The sequence below is a fragment of the Danio rerio genome, chromosome 13, assembly GCF_049306965.1.
Source record: "Danio rerio strain Tuebingen ecotype United States chromosome 13, GRCz12tu, whole genome shotgun sequence".
In the NCBI taxonomy this organism is placed as follows: Eukaryota; Metazoa; Chordata; class Actinopteri; order Cypriniformes; family Danionidae; genus Danio; species Danio rerio.
The window spans coordinates 25361035-25378217 of NC_133188.1; the positions used below are offsets into that span (position 1 = coordinate 25361035).

A 17183-nucleotide genomic window follows, 5' to 3' on the forward strand; every position below is an offset into this window, starting at 1 on the left:
TGGCTATTTAAGTTGGAAAACTACTAGCCACAGTGGCTGGTGATCAAAAAAGTTAACGTCAAGCCCTGGTTACAAAAACAACAAGCAAATGTTTTTAGATCAACTGCTTAAATGATTGTGTTTTATCTTCTCTCATGTTTTAGCATGCAAAAGCTTACTGAACAAAAAGTCTGATGGCGTGAAGGTAAGCCCCATGTTTAAACCTCTTCCTCATTGGCATCATAAAATATAATAGGTTTCTGTATCATAAACAAATGCACAATCTTTCCTTGTTTTTACATTTGAAATATTTGTTTGTGTAATATTTATTTTCCTCCTTTTTAAGGACATTATAAGCAGAACTGACAGTCAGTGTAACCAGCAAATGGTTTGCAGCTGCTTACAATCATACAACGTGATCTTCAATCATATAACTAATAACACCTTCTGCATATGGAAATTGATCATCTTTAGTCTTGAATTGCAGTAAAATGTGTTGAAGCAGAACAACTAACTCAACCCTGGGCCGTCTCTGTGCATGCAGTGAATTGCCGGCATTACACCAAAACAAAGACAAACTCTTATCAATAAATCAAACAGCAGTTTTTAACAGCTTTCAACAGATTCTCTTGTCACTTCCAACTTGGCTTTGCAACTTCTTATGGATGTTTATTTTTTACCTCTCTCTTTCTTCTCTGTGGGATCTAACTAGCAGCTTGATTTTTTTTCTGTGTTCACTGGCCTGTTTTCTATGCTTCCCTGTTTTTGCCCTCCTCTGTTTCACCCTGTTCAGAAAAGGAAGTCAAGCTCCAGTGTTTATTTGATGGTGAGATCTGTTCCGTGTCTCTCCCCTTTTCCTGACTCTCCCTCAACACTTTCTCGCTCTCTCTCTCTCTTTGTTTTTTTTTTTTTCTTGGTTGAGATGCTCGAGAGTTTGTTTGGGTCTTTTTTGTCTCGTCGCAGGGTTTTGTGAGTAATGAGATCATCAATCATCCACAGAGTCATGTTCACCAGTTCAACTCTGGTTTATTACATACACACGCTTGTAAGCCCATTCCTCTCGCATTACCATCACATCTCGGTGCTTTCTTTGTCAGCCAGAACAGGGTTTTGTTTTTTTCTCCTTGACCGAAGCTTGATCTGTCTTCAGGAAGCCCTTGATACACTGTTAGCTTCCTCCAGCTTTCATAGGCCTTTAGAGTTAGTGGCATGTAAACCAGGGCTGAAGATTGCTCACAGTAGACAGTGAGTTCTCGTCAGTGTTGGGGAAAGTTACTTTAGAAAGTAATGCATTACAATATTGAGTTACTCCCCCAAAAAATAACTAGTTGCATTACTTGATTACTCTTGTGGTAAGTAATGCGTTACGTTACCTTTGAGTTACTTTTGCTTTACTTTTTCTGACCTGGCTGAGGCTTGATCTCTTTGTTTTTTTCTGTTTTCTTCTTTAGTTTTTTTTAAATAGAGGTGCTCTGCAATTCACAACACACTATATATCCTTCATCTACATTTACCTTAAAAAAAAACACATTAAAATATTATATATATATATATATATATATATATATATATATATATATATATATATATATATATATATATATATATATATATATATACTGTATATATATTGTAATATAATGTTATCTGAGAACCTCCTGTCCCCAGAGCTATACATGCCATATATACAAACTTTTGAAAGTTTGAAGCAATGCGTTTGCTACTTTTGTACTATTTTTCCTAAGTAAAATCAGTTCATTGAGACAATCCGCTTTTCCTTTTCATCAATGCATTCAAAATAATGAACACATTCTCTCACTGACTGTGTGATTCCTTGTGACTACTTTAATTTTAATTCAATTTATTTTGAAAAAGCTGATGATTAAAATCGCGTTACATTTTCAATAAAGTAACTCAAATAGTATTACTTTTTTTCAAAGTAATCCATTACTTTACTCATTACTGTAGCTCAGGTTACTTGTAATGTGTTTCCCCCAACACTGGTTCTCATAACCCCAATATCAAAATAAATGGGGTATTTCTGGCCAATCTCATGAGGAAAATGTGACTATTGACAGAAAAGTTCTAGTTCAAATGAAGTGACATGATTTAATTCATAAGAAAATGTACGATTTTTATAAGGAGGCGTTCCCCAAACCTCACCCCTCATTGGGGGATCAGCAAATCAAACTGAAATGTGTTAAAGAGATTGTAAAAATAAAGATGAATTAACCACTACATCGAAAAGTTCTGAATTGCCTTGAGATTGCGTTAGATATTTTTGTAAAATGCTGTGAAATCATTCATTACTTTGTACTTTTGTTAATTTAAAAAAATGTTGATTGATTTTATTGCATTTTATGATAGGATTTGGGTATTGGGGTTGTGCTTGGTGCTCTTGGGTAGGGAAGAGAGTATTGAAATGCTTTTGGAGCAGACTATGTTAAAGACACAGACAAACTGGCTTTCCCTCACAGAACTCCCTTTTCCCACAGTCCATAGTGCACCAGGCCATATCTGTTGCCATGGTAATAGCTGCAGTGCCTGTGTCCTAAGAACAAGTGAAGAGCCCCTTGTTTCGATAATGAAAATATCAAATGTAGCCTACTCTTCTTTTTTTAAAACCCCATTTTTTTAACTACCCTTGAACTTCCTTATTTTTTAATCGAAAGTAAATGGCAGCAGCAGGTGGATATGGTGGTGATTTCAGTTTTTTTTTAATATCTAACAAGCACTCTTCAGACTTCTATGCATAAATCCACATTTCTCATGTCTTGAGTTTCTCCATCAGGTTCAGACATAATTTATGCGCATATTTACTTTAGTTTTACCACTTTTTGGCTGTCATGCTCCCTCTTGTCAAAGTTTTTTAGTATGTAATTCCTGTATGAAGTTTAACAGTTTTTTTAATGATAATGTTTTAGGAGTTTTTCACCTTTTATTGGGATAGGATAGTGGAGGTTACAGACAAGAAAGCATTTGGAGTAGAGAGAGGGGAAGCATCGGCATGGTGCTATATGTCGGCGCACTTAACCAGTTGACAAGTTATACAATTTAAAAGCTTTTTTTTTCTCGCGACGCTTAATGTCGTATTCAGCGACTGTTATTAGCTGTATGTTTGTTACACACATATTTTTTCTTTTGCTTTTGTTGAACAGGATGAGCAATTCTTGGGTGCTTTTTTGCTTCCGTTTGTTCGCTCAGTGTTTGTTACCCTTTTTAAATCTTTCTCTATGGATTCTTGAACATTTTCCCTCTCTTCCGTCTTTCCTATAGTCAGTCTTTGTTCTTTTTTTAATCTTAAGTAACCCTGCTGCATTGATTCACCGAGTCAGAGGTCTAAGCTTAAACTCCTCTCGCTCCAGCTTTTCACTGCATGCACTAGTGGACTATCAGGGTCTTGTAGCTCCTGACGGTAACTCAGGGCTCTAGTCTGACTGTGCCAACAAGCATATTCTAATATTTCTGAAAATCTTAAATTCTGTAGTCTTAAAACATTTCTTTGATTTTAATTATGTTTTTTGGCACTGGAGGATGTGTTCAATCTATGTTTTTGGATTTATTGATATGTAGAAACTGTTAAATGATTTTTAAAAACCTGTTATACTGAATTTGTTGTTGTAGTAGCATTAAAAAAAGAAAAAAACTTTTGCATATCTTTGGATTTTTAAAACGCTCCAAAACCACACTGCCAATTGATATACAGTAGTACACTCATTGGCCACTTTATTAGGTACACCTATCCAACTGCTCGTTAATGCAGATTTGTAATCAGCCAATCACATGGCAGCAACTCAATGCATTTAGGCATGTAGACATGGTCAAGACGATCTGCGGCAGTTCAAATCGAGCATCAGAGCATCGAGCATGGATCCATCCTGCCTTGTATCAATGGATCAGGCTGCTGGTGGTGGTGTAATGGTGGTGTAACTCTTTGGACCCATTAGTACCAATTGAGCATCGTGTCAACGCCAACAGCCTACCTGAGTATCAGAGTATTGTTGCTGACCATATCCATCCCTTTATGACCTTCTGATGGCTACTTCCGTGCCATGTCAGCGCGAATCATCTCAGACTGGTTTCTTGAACATTACAATGATTTTACTGTACTCAAATGGCCTCTACAGTCACCAGATATCAATCCAATAGAGCACATTTGGCATGTGGAAAAAAGTGAGAGTCACATCTTGATGTGCAGCCGACAAACCTGCAGCCACTGCATGAAGATAACATGTCTGTATGGACCAAAATCTCTAGGGAATATTTCCAGTACCTTGTTGAATCTATGCCATGAAGAATTAAGGCAGTTCTGAAGGCAAAAGGTGATCCAACCCAGTACTAACATGGTGTACCTAATAAAGTGGCCGGTGAGTGTATAGCAATAAAGAATATGATTGCGAGACCTACTGGCTTTTTAAGCAAAGCCCAGTGCTTTAATTGTTTCTAATCTAGTTTTTGTGTTTTCATTTTGTGGGCTCCGCACTATTAGTAGTTTGTAAAATTAGTGTATGTCTCAAGGAAAAAGTGCATATAGTTGCCTTTCATTATTTTAAGTAAAGCTCAAACTGCTCAATTCATGAAGGTGAATTGTTAAAGGGCACATTACTGAAGTGTCCTGTACTTTAAGCATATTTACCCACACAGGTCCCCTTTCATGCTGTACTATGGCTTTTGGACGTGTCAAGAGCTGAGGCTGTCGGTTCTTGAACTGCACTGAACAGAAATCATTTTGTGTTGTCATTGTTATTTTTTGTTTTACCCCAGCCACAGACAAACAACAACAAAAACAGTGTAGTAAGCAGCAGCACCAAAGACAGCAGCATATCATCCACTGCACCAATGGTACTTCATCTTTACCTTTTTTATTTAACTCACCCATAGTCTTTCCTTCTCTTAGGCTTTGTTGAGTAAAATGCATTATCAGTTTGTCCCATACCTGTTGTTTTGATTCCACCGCTCATCACTCAATCCACTCAGATGAAGATGTGTGACGTTACTCATGCTTTTTGATGAGTTGAACTAAAACATCTGGTTTGTGCCTGTGGATTACTCTTCTGACTTCCTATTTTACCCAAACAAACTCGCAGGAGACAGCCTGACAGACAAATCATGTACAAAGAACTTTTCTTTTTTTTAAATATCTGGTCATGTTAATGTAAGTTTATATTCTCTTATGAATTGTACACAAGCCCCTTTTTTTAATCTCACAGTCGAGTCTCCAAGGGTAAAACAGGATCATTTCATGTCAGGAAGCAGAGCTGCTCTGTTTGTTCTGAAGATGCAGTCCCCAGCTTTGCATTATTGGTAACCAGTTGAAAAAAGTCAGAGGATATAATGAATGCTACAATTAATACATGCTCAAATTCGGGCAGTAAACACACATCCTGTCAAGAAACAGTGGGGTCTAAAAGTCTGAGATCATGACTCATTATTTGCAAGTGATTGTGATTAAAAAGGGATTGAAATGAAAATGTTGTATTGATAGATTTGTTAACACTGTTTGTATAAACATAACTAATATGAAAACATGGCAGCAATCAAAAATAGCACAATACTTGTGGCCAATATGTTATACAATGAATATAAATTAAATATTAAATGTGTGTTTTTTTTATTTGCTTTTTTTATTTAAATTTTTGTAGTTTCTTTTTTTCTGTTGAACCCAAAATGAGATATTTAGAATAATGTTGCAAACTGGTAACCATTGACTTCCATATTGTTATGAAGACATTCTTCAAAACATATTATTTTGTGTTCAACAAAAAAAAAACCTATAAATGTTTGTAAACACTTGAGGGCAACAAATGTAACATTTTTGGATGAACGCCCTGCAATTTTAGTATTTCAGATGTTTAATTTTGTCTTGCTTGTAATTTCATGCTTGTATTTTGTTATTTTGATAGTTTTCTTAATTTTTAATTTACATTTTCAACAAGGTCTCAGACTTTTGGCTTCTCTTTTCCTCATGATTTACAGTATGATTGACCAGTCCACAGCCCACACCAGGAAGTAGCTTGGTCTGACAGGCGATGATGTGTTTTTCTGAAATGCAGTTGTAGGAAATGAAGTTGTAATTGGCTCTCAGCATGTAGGGACTGCATCTTCAAGTCTGCGTTGACAGGTTGCTTATTAGAGGGTGTTGTGTTAGTGCTGGTGGAAATGAAGTAGGATCTAGTGTGCAAGACTGTTTGTTTATATGTGGTGGGTGTGTGGGGGTGGGGGTGTGTGTGTGGGTGTGTGTGTGTGTGTGTGTGTGTGTGTGTGTGTGTGTGTGTGTGCAGAAGTGGAATCAATGCTCTGTGTTTTAAGGAGAAATAACACACAGTTCTGTTATTGCATTGAAATCTAACTGTTTGTGTGGTGTTAATCATCTCTGTTTTGTCTGTGTGCTGTCGGTGACTGGGGCTGGTCTTGGAGAGAGACTTCTCAAGTCTAATTAACACTTGCTTTTCCACTGTGTTTCTATGGTTAACTGTACTCAATCCTCGCTTTCACATCCATTGACCTTCAGACGCTTTTACTAAATATTGCAGTTTGTATATAGTGGCCTCAAAATAGAGATAATTGAAAAATCACTTTATGTAATTTTTTGTTTGATTTATACTTAATTTACTCTAATTAGTTGAACTTATGTTTTATTTATAGCTTTTTTTGGTTATCAAACGATAACAAACACAAATCCAAGAGTTATTTAACGTGCAGTAGGTGATTGTTTTCAGAAACATTTTTTTTTTGTGCTGATTGAAGTCTCTTCACATTTCAATAGTAATGATTAAAGTAAATAACCTAAATGTATTAATGTGTATTTTTATATTCTGAGTAAGACATAAGACTGAAAAATGTTCTTCCAATTAAAATTTGATAATTCCCATAATTCTGATAAATAGCCCAAACTGTCTGTCAACAAATGTAGATTTGTACTTCTGCGCACGCCTGCTCACATAGATCTGCCATTTGCGCGAGCATGTGCACCGCATTCATTTCCACACGAAAGGAACAGAGCAGTAAAAACAAAAGCTGAATCAAAACTTTAAAACCCTAAATCAATACTGAAGTTAGTTTTGCACGCTGAAGAAAGGATGACACCATGACTGAAATATTTCTGTTAGACAGGTAATGTTCTGTTTTAAAACCATTTTTTCAGGTAAAGCTCATATAGATTTTATTGTTTTGTGAATGGGTTATATGCACGGAAGAGTTGTTCAGCTACTAAAATCTTCTGGCGAAAAATTGATTTGACTATTTTCAATTTCACAAGGGACCTTTTACAGCATCGATAATGTTGATTTTTATTTAGTTTAACAACAAAACATCAGTAAATAGCGCTATTCTGCCTAGCCTGCTTCACTGAGCTGAATTTGATTTTAAATTCACATTACATTGGGTCATTTTTGAACATTGACAACCTGTGATGCGCTCTCTATATTGTTTACCATGACACTCTGAATACTCGGTCTGAAATAGCATGCAAGTATGGCTTAGTAAGTGTAAGTGTAAAAAAAAGTAAGTGTAATTGCTGCACGCCGTCAGCCAACCACTGAGCATACAGTAGTGGCTTTAGAACAAAGCGTGTGAGAGAGTGAGACCAGCAATCCTTACATGCAGGAAATATTGCACATTATAACGAGTTTTGCTTGCTACACAACTGAAAACATGCTAGATGTAATACAGTTTTTCATTTGGAATTGTGGATTATAAAGTACTGTAAAGTTTCTAACTGACGAATGACATGATCTAGTGGATTGTCTACTGTCATTTTTTAGATGCGTGTTTGTGATTTCAGGAGGTGTGCAGTGGAGGGACTGTTTCAAACTATTATGCTAACGGTTAGCATTTTGGCAGATCACCTACTGCAGCTTTAATGTAGAACAAGCACATTTAATAATTTTTTTTTTATTTCATATTTATTACAATTGCATTTTGGGTGTTTTACTGATTCTAATAATTATTTCAAGGGAAAATTCACCCAGAAATGAACATTCTCTCATCATTTACTCCACTTACAGCCTTCTCCTGTTCTAAACCTATTTGAGTTTATTTTTCTGTTGAACACAAGAAGATATTTTGAGAAGTTTTTTGTTTGTTTGTTTTTCAAACAGAAAAAAAGAAACACAAAGATAAAATCCACATGAAGGAGAATAAATGATGGTGTAATATTCATACTTGTCTGAACCATCCCTTTAATGTATTGTTATTTGTGCTCATCAAACATTATTATTATTATTATAAGCTTTATAATTTTAAGATATTGATTCTCTAACATTACTGAAACACCTATTATATCCATAAAATCACACTGAACAAAGTGCCTTATTTAAAATTGTATTGATTTATAATTTATTTGTTTGATTGATTTACTAAAAATAAAAAAGGTTTAAGTAATTACATTAATTAATGAATTTATTGCTCTTACCTTCTATCACACATTATCACTCAAGCTAATTTGATTGAATGACAAATTTTTAAACATTAATAATGCAGTGAAATTCCATGGATTTCGTTATATGTGAGATTTCTGTATAGAACCATTTTGGGGCCACTGTATCCATATTGCTGACTTAAGGGAAATGCGTAATCCTCCAGTGTCAGTGTTGGATGTTCATTCTGGCTCCTGTCCGTCAAGCTGGTGTAGTCCAGTGTCCTCATGCTAGTTGAGTTCTCTCAGCGCTGCATGGTAAACTCTCTCCTGCCTCCCCCCAGGAACCACAGACCACAGTCGTGCACAATCCAGCCGATGGCACCAAGGTAAGCCAGCTCTCTTAGCTCTGCCATTCAATTTGAGCTACTTCTAAAGCCACAACCTCAAACATTCACAAATAACACTCTAAACAGGGGCTTCCCTCATGCTCGTTTGGCTGGTTTGTGCAGGGCTTGGTGTGTTTTTCTGTGTGTGTGATGATGGGGTTTATCTGTGCTTGCTGGTGATTTTAATGTCTGTGTATTTGCTGATTTACAGTGTGTGTGCTATAGTTTATAGACATGGTGTATAGACTCTGTTTCTGTACTTCTTCTGTCTTCCCGCCTTCATCCGACCGTGTCTCCATCTTGCCCATTGTCTCTCTCTCTGTCTCTCTCATCACAGGGATCTACAGAGAGCTGTAACACCACAGAAGAGGAGGACATGAAAGGTAGGAAAGGTACAATATCAACTCTTCATGTACTCTGCATGTCTTCCTCTTCTTCTATGAGATTTACTGAACGAGGTACATTTACAGTAGTCAACTGGATTAAAATAGTTTCTGAAAGTTGTCCTAAGACAAGAGTGGATGTTGTTCAATAGTTTTAGGACAACATGCTTATGATCCACTTCAAATGTTGACTACTGTATGTGTGCGCATATGGAATGCAAATATTGCTCAAACAGAATATTAGTTTGAATATCGATGGCCCTGTTTTCACCTGATATATAAATCTGTTCTGTGACCACAGATTTTGAGGAGAGTGTCTGATTTTGCGATCTTGTAGTGGACAGCTATTCTTTCAGGACAGCTATATTGGTTTCTTTTAATTTAGAGTGTCAGTATGAAACCTTGTTTAATAAATCAAATTTAAGGTATTTTTTTTTACAATACAGTGTATAAGAAGTAGAGCTGGACAAAGATTAATTGTGATTAATGGCATCTAAAATAAAAGTTTTAAAGCCGCAGGTCAAGTGCCTTAGTGTCCCACCAGTGATGATTTACAGCCATATCGAACTGCTATTCTTGTGATATTGCGTTTTTATAACAGTTCAACGGCATAATCGTGTGTATAAAAAAGAAAATCAAGCACGGAGAGTTTAAAACCCCTTTTGTATGAGGAACTACTTTCTTCTGCCATTGCAGAAGAAATGCCTATAAATAAAAACAAAAGCCTATTTTATGCAGTTTGCATGGCTTGTGTGCTACAAATTGAATGAGTTTCTAATTTTCAATTTTGTATTGTCCGCATTAACCTTTGTTCACACATCAAGCAAGCATAAAAGTTGTTTTTTTTTGCCAATTAAGGGATTTTTTTTCATAATTTGCCATTTTAAACACTTGTTACTAATGAAATATCTTAAAATGCTCATTAACAGAGGACAATGGAAACCCAGCTTGATAGAAGAACCCAAAATTCTTTGGTTGAACATTTATACCAGGTGTAAACAGGGTCTTTTCAAACCCTTAAATAAGAAATAATGGTAACGAGGGCCAGAGGGAATCAGTATATTATACTGATACAAGCCATGATTTATTGGGCGTTAGATTGCTTCGCAAAGAATGAACATTCATGGGATGATAATGGCTTTGTATGAGATAGACTTGACATCTTTAGATGCATTGCTGGTCAGCTCTATCGTACTGTAGTATTATCAAGCAAAGCAAGGGTCAGCCTGACTGATTGCTCTCATGAATCAGCACAAGCTCTGCAATGAAAAAGAGCCGTGCTGTGAATGCCAGAGTTACCATGACACTGATGAATCACAAAGTTTTGTGTTTGTATAACGAATGGACACAATATCTGAGGGAATATTGGCTTTACAGGCAGTGACCTTTACAGGCAACAAATAGCCCTTGCGAGAGTCCCTCAGCCTTCGTATCGCATCTCAGTGTGTTGTTTATTGAGTCACATGCTGGTTCATTACAGCTCAGCAATATTACACTACACTTCAACTCAATTATCCACTAGCTTGCTGACATTCATCATCAGATTGGCCCTTTTGCTAAATTTCGAGCTTGTATGTTGCCTTTTTAGGGCTGTTATATGATAAATATGCTCGTGTGTTGGTCATTATATAAAAGCAGAGGTTTAATGGGTCAGTAGAGATTTAGAGTTGTTCATTACTGGACATTGATGTTTTAGGTACACTAAGAGTCATCAATATACTGGAGTCAAACCCTCAAACACCCAAGCACTGATATAGACGTACACTACCATTGCAAAGATTTTGTGTGTGGAAAGAAGCTGATGTTTATTGTGCAAAGATTAATTGGAAAGAAATGTAGACGTTTTTTAAAAAATCAATATAAAAAAATGTCTTTTTGACTTTTACATCAATTCAGAAACAGTATGTGAAAATGTATCATAGTGTCTACCCTTTTCATCATTGATAATAATAAAATAAATTTTTTTTTTGGATCATGTAAAACAAAAGCTTAAGACTGATTTCACACGACCGCCATTTTAAAAACTAAATCGAGGCTGTGGTGAGAAACCCGGAAGTATCGCCTGGAGTCACAAAGGAACGTTGTGTACCTGGTTGTATATCTTGTCAGTGAAGAGAAAGTGACACAAATTTGTCATTTCACCACCTTCTGAGAGACCCGAAGGTGCGTTGTAAATGGATCGGTAAAATAAAAAGGAATATCGGATCTCATTTTCAGCTAAGTTAAAGGAAATGGCACGAGATACCTAACATTATCTTTTCCAGACAAACATTTAAAGATGACATTTATCAAACTTAAGTTAATGAACTGATTCTTTCACTATATTAGACTTGTCACGATACTGAATTTCGGCACCAATTGGTACTAAAAAAAAAGAAAGTCAATTTCCCGCTAACATTTAAATGCAAACACTGTGGATTTACCATAGTATTCACTAGTGCTCAACAGAAATTACTAATTGGCTGTGAAGGTCATCAGTTCACTGCTCTTAATTGATGTTTACTGAGTATAAACACAGATGAGCGATCCACTGATGAATCGACTAATCTTCGCGGCTTTAAAATGATCCAGTGTCTGTGTATCTGTTTGCACTCGGTGAACCTCTAAGGCCAATTACAGTCATTTTTGTGTTTTTGTTGTCTTTACTGGTGAATAATATAGCAAATCAGCAGTGTTTAAGAACGCTAATAAATGTTAGCGGGAAATTTAAGTTTTTCAAAATTTCATTTTCAGGACAACACAATTAAAGACAACACGAGGGTGTGCTACAGAGGACTGCATTGTGTTATCTCTCACAGGGTTACATAGTCTGAAGCATGGAAAGCGTCCCCACGATGTTACCTGGTGCCATGAACAAAAGCCTATAAGGACACTAAAGCGTATTACTCTATTCTCCTTATTCTTCGTGTACGAGCAGACACAGCCATTTGAATCTTTTTGCTTAAGACTTCCGATCTCATTCAGTTCCATTAGTTTTTAGACATTAAAACAGCTTGTTTTGCTGCTTGAAGTTGCAAACTGATAATTTCTCATTAAATTATTCTATTTTGTCTCTATAGTCATGCAAACACTTGTTTGTATGGCAAGAAGTTTGACCATTTTCTGCCGTTTAATATTACTAGTCATTTCTCTCATAGGCAACTGAATTGAAAGTTCTAAAACAATCGCAAACGAGCGCACCTCTCCATTGAAGAATAAGGTCAATAAAGAGATTTTGTTTGATGCCTGATTTTATTATTATGTTTTTATTGTTGAAATTAAACTTAGCTGAATAATATTAAAGTGATGTTTACACCATATCAGCACTTTGAAATCGCGGCAACAGCTGGAGGTTTGTAGTTGTTGCATGTTGTTGCAATGTTTGCATTACTGATCCTATACTACCGGGTTTCTTCCCACCGCAGCCTCGCTTTCGTTTTTTTAAATGGCGACCGCGTGAAATAAGCATATGGCTGCTCAAAATTTGAACCTAAATGATATGAATCAATTTTATTTCAAAATAAACTAAAATAAAAAACTCATTTTAAATTGGAATAATATTAAACAGTATTAATAATTGTAACTTTTTTGTTATCTCAATGATCTTAGATTTTTTTTTTTTTTACGGTAGTGTCTCTAACCGTAACCGTATAGCATGATTTTGGGTAAATAAGAGGTTGGGACATTAAAAAGGAATATTAAAATATTTCAAAATTAAACTTTGAGACTTTTTATCATATTAAAGAGCCCATATTATACATGAAATAGGGTCATATGCTGGTTGTAAGGGTCTCCAACAACAGTCTAATATGCATGCAAGGTCAAAAAACACTTTCATGGTCTTATAATCTGCATTTATTTTTAGCTAATTATCCCAGCGACTCCTGTATGAATCATCCAGTGATTCATTTGTTCCCAAACCCCTCCTCAGTGCGAAGCTAATCTGCGCTGATTGGACCGATGACAGTCTGTCGCGATTGGTCGACTGCCTTCAGTCAGAGAGGGAAATGGCCAATAGCTAATCAGCAATATAAAAGTAATCACAGTTCATACACGCTCGATAGTGTAGACGTGGATTTTAGCTGCCACACTATGGCGAGTGGATAGTGCCACGGATAACCGAACGAAGGAGACAGTCGTGTACTCGCCATACCACACACACACAAAAACACACACACACCTCCGGATGACAACGCTCCAGCTTCCGCCCGCACCCGCCAGGTTTTAGCCTGAGAACCCGCTCCGTTTTCAGCCCGCCGCGCCCGGTCCCGCTAGAGCGGAGAACACAACCAAAAATCACCCAGTATACAGTCCAGACAGCCAAGCTGTCTGTATACACACAGCACAAAGCACACAAAGCTCGTTCTTTCGTTCGTTCGCTCTCTCTCTCTCTCACATTTCACATTTTAGGTGCTTTATTGGCATGACAAATAGCTGTACATTCGTATTGCCAAAGCAGTGCAGCGTCGCTGCGTACAGACTCACTCTCTCTCTCTCTCTCTCTCTCTCTCTCTCTCTCGCTCGCTCGCTCGCTCTCTCTCATACGCGCGCGTGCGCACTAACACACACACAAGCACCACGCAGACTCTCTCTTTCTAATTCGCATAGCAATATCCGTGATATTGCTAGACAGCCCGCTCCCGTCCCAAATTAAACCCGTTACCGACCGCTCCCGCGATTTATTCGGAAATTTATTCCCGCGGCTGTCCCCGCGCCAGATTTCTGCGGCGCGGGAATAAATTTCCGAATAAATCGCGGGAGCAGAACTCTAGCTCGGAGCTCCATAAACAAACAGCACGCGTCGCGTTTTTAACGTGACTTTGCACGCGATAAGATAATATATCCAGTTAACCTGATACAGTACACGCGGTTACAAGTAACAAATCACAACTAAATACATTTGCAAGCTAGAGTAAACGAGGCAACAACTTTAACCGCACGTACTTACACTTGAGAAATGGAAGAAACCCATCCTGACGTCCATCAGTTACTCTTTACTGATCCTTCCTTTAACAAACTCAGATGAAGTATTCTTTGTAGCATGTAGCTTCCAGAAGTTTCCAACTGCTTGGTTATAATGCTGATGTTTCATCTTTGGGTAGAGACTCAATATAATGTCCATCTGCAGTGTTACTTCAATCGACCGGCATGTTTGTGTGCGTGTGTTTGTGGGTGTGCGTGTGTTTGTGGGTGTGTGTGTGTCTGGGTTTCTGCGTCAGAGGGCGGGGCCTCAGGTTTGAAATCTCCCGGGTTTGCGCGTGCACGTGAATAACTTGGTTTCGTTCGTACGTCATGGCGAAACACCTAATGAGTCGGTATCAAGGCGACTCGTTTGAAGAACTATGAGTCGACTCTTTTATAGATGAATCAACCGTTTTAAACACTGTATTCTTACAGATTTAAGCCTTAGCTGGATACTTCACTTCACTTAGAGCTGTGTTACACACTACATGGAGGGGAATTTTCAAAAACCCATAATATGGGCTCTTTAATCGATTCAAACTGGTTAATAGTTTTAAATAACTGTCTACTAGTAGCCCTCTGAGGGTTAAATCTCACAAACCATCCACTTGCGTCATAGCAGAGAGGCCCAAAAATCTCACATTCTGTACCAAGGTGAAAATATGTCCCAGACAGAGAAGTCTTTTAGCTTTTTTTCAAACTCCATGTAAACACAAACAGTTGTATAACATGTCCTTGAACTGAGGTAATGGAGAGGTTGTGGTTTTTGCTTTTAGCTTTTAATGTGTAGTATTATCTTTTACTGATTGCTTTCTTCTCTTAATTTGAATGTTTGTCAAGTTTAAGAACATTGTGTGTGTGCTGTTGATATTTCTTATACAAATTGTTTAATCATTAAGCATTTAAATATAGCACAAACAGGCTTGTGGTATAACTTCCCACAACAAATATGACATTTTCCCCCCTGATTGTGTGTGTTAGTGTCGGTGGGAGGGGTTAGCAGTGACAGTGCAGTGGTCAGCCAGTGCAGTGGCTCCGAGGAGCCCAGTCCCGCTCCTCAGGCCCAGACTGAGGCCTCTCCCCCCTGCCCACCGGCCTGTAAGTCAACTGCTACAGCAGTGACCTTATCAGCTGTTTCTCCAACTCCCTGCTGGACTCATCTGATCTCTACCTCACATACTCTCCGTTCCTACTGTTAACCTAGAGGATCTCACTTTTCTCCACTTCTCATTACTCAATGCACTACATTAATATATCTGGCTGAGATGGACAAATGCCCTAGTCATGTGGTTTTCTATCAGTGTGAAAGGGGTCATACCATATATTGTATTTAGTTTTTTTATTATAATTTTTTTGTGTGCATTTTAATGCCTTTTCTCGTTTTTTAGCAACAAAAGTATTTAAGCCACAAACCAAACCCATCAGCTTCGTGGAGAATCATAATATTATCTACTGTGATTTGAGGAAAATAATCAGAAAATCTAGCTAAAAGACAAAAGTTCTAGATTGTGTTCTTGTGAAAGAACTACAGTTTAAGCATTGTGAATGACGCAATTTAATTAAAGCAACACATTATTATGTTACTGTTAATTTATTAATTTATTGTTAATGGTAAAGTGGAAGTCAGAATTATTAGCCCCCTGAATTATTAGCCGCCGTTAATTTTTCCCAATTTCTGTTTAATGGAGAGAAGATATTTTTCAACACATTTTTAAACTTAATAGTTTTAATAACTCATTTCTAATAACCGATTTATTTTATCTTTGCCATGATGACAGCAAAAAATATTTGACTACATATTTTTCAAGACACTTCTATACAGCTTATAGTGACATTTAAAGGCTTAACTAGGTTAACTACGTTAACTTGGCAGGTTAGGGTAATTAGGCAAGGTATTGTATAATGATGGTTTGTTCTGTAGACTATTGAAAAAAAATGCTTAAAGTGGCTAATAATTTTGTCCTTAAAGTTTTTTTTTAAAGTTAAGACTTCTTTTATTCTAGCCGAAATAAAACAAATAAGACTTTCTCCAGAAGAAAAAATATTTTCAAACATACTATGAAAATTTCCTTACCCTGTTAAACATTGGAAAATATTTAAAACAGGAAAAAAAATCAAAGGGGGGCTAATAATTCTGACTTCAACTGTATATCTACATAAACAAAATGTTTAAAGTTTACAGCAAAATATACATACAGGTACAAATCATGCAGTATTTTGAGAGCATAGTGAATACTATACAATTTACAGTCATTCTTGGGAGCGGGTGAAGCTAAATATCTCTTTTGGTGTGCATTGCTCACCCGGAGGGATTTTGTTTGTACAGCATTATGGGTAATGTAGTTTTTCTGCATGAATTCCACAAATAAACACAGCTGCAATGCAAACAGATTTTCTTTATATTATATTATATTATATTATATTATATTATATTATATTATATTATATTATATTATATTATATTATATTATATTAAAAATGATCTGGTAAACCTTAGTAGAAATAAACATTTATTTTTATTTGTTTTTCTGTTGTAAATGCTGCCAAAGTAAACAAGTCTTGTTATTACCTAGATTCTTAGTTATTTATTACCTTTTCTTTTTATTGTTCTTTTCATAGTATAAGCTTTTTTACTCTGAAGAGTAAGGAAATTTGTATTCCTTGTGATATGACCCCTTTAAGATAATATGATGATTTCTATTTTTATGACCGTAAGTCGTCATCGGATTCATCAGAAACTAAATTTGTGCCACTTGCTGGTGCATTGAAGAACAGAGATTGTCTGATTTTTGCCCTTTACTCGTGTGCGTCCTCACCCCTGACATGGAAAGAATTGCACTGACCTTCTCAGTCAGAGTGACCTTTTCATTTATTTATCTGTGTGACACTGAATACTTTGAGTGTGACAGATGAGCAGAGGGCTCATGCTGAGACTGTACATCTCTCAACACATGCACACACTGTGCCTAGATCTTTGCTCTTCTGGTGCTCTTCATTAACCCCTGCTGCTTATTCCACTGTGTAGTGTATGTAGTGTATTAATACCATAACACTGGCTATATGTTTGCATCTTTGTCTGTCTGCTTAAGTATAGTCACTGCTCAAACCACTGAACCAGACTGCTGCAGGTCTCTG

The 17183-nt window shown here is 36.7% G+C and overlaps 1 protein-coding gene across 50 annotated transcripts in view; it reads left to right on the forward strand.

Moving 5' to 3' along the window:
- Positions 1 to 17183, forward strand: part of camk2g2 (calcium/calmodulin-dependent protein kinase (CaM kinase) II gamma 2) — a 121944-nt gene that overhangs the window by 94103 nt on the left and 10658 nt on the right. For 4 of the 50 annotated variants that reach the window (XM_005156904.5, XM_009307360.4, XM_021480792.3 and 1 more), the window contains 5 exons: positions 144 to 184; positions 4744 to 4821; positions 8680 to 8724; positions 9062 to 9116; positions 15030 to 15146. In XM_005156904.5, coding sequence (XP_005156961.1) covers positions 144 to 184; positions 4744 to 4821; positions 8680 to 8724; positions 9062 to 9116; positions 15030 to 15146 — 336 coding nt within the window. Of the gene's footprint in view, positions 1 to 143; positions 185 to 772; positions 806 to 4743; positions 4822 to 8679; positions 8725 to 9061; positions 9117 to 15029; positions 15147 to 17183 lie in introns of all 50 variants that reach the window. The other 46 variants (XM_009307358.4, XM_021472717.2, XM_073920852.1 and 43 more) reach the window with 16 other exon arrangements.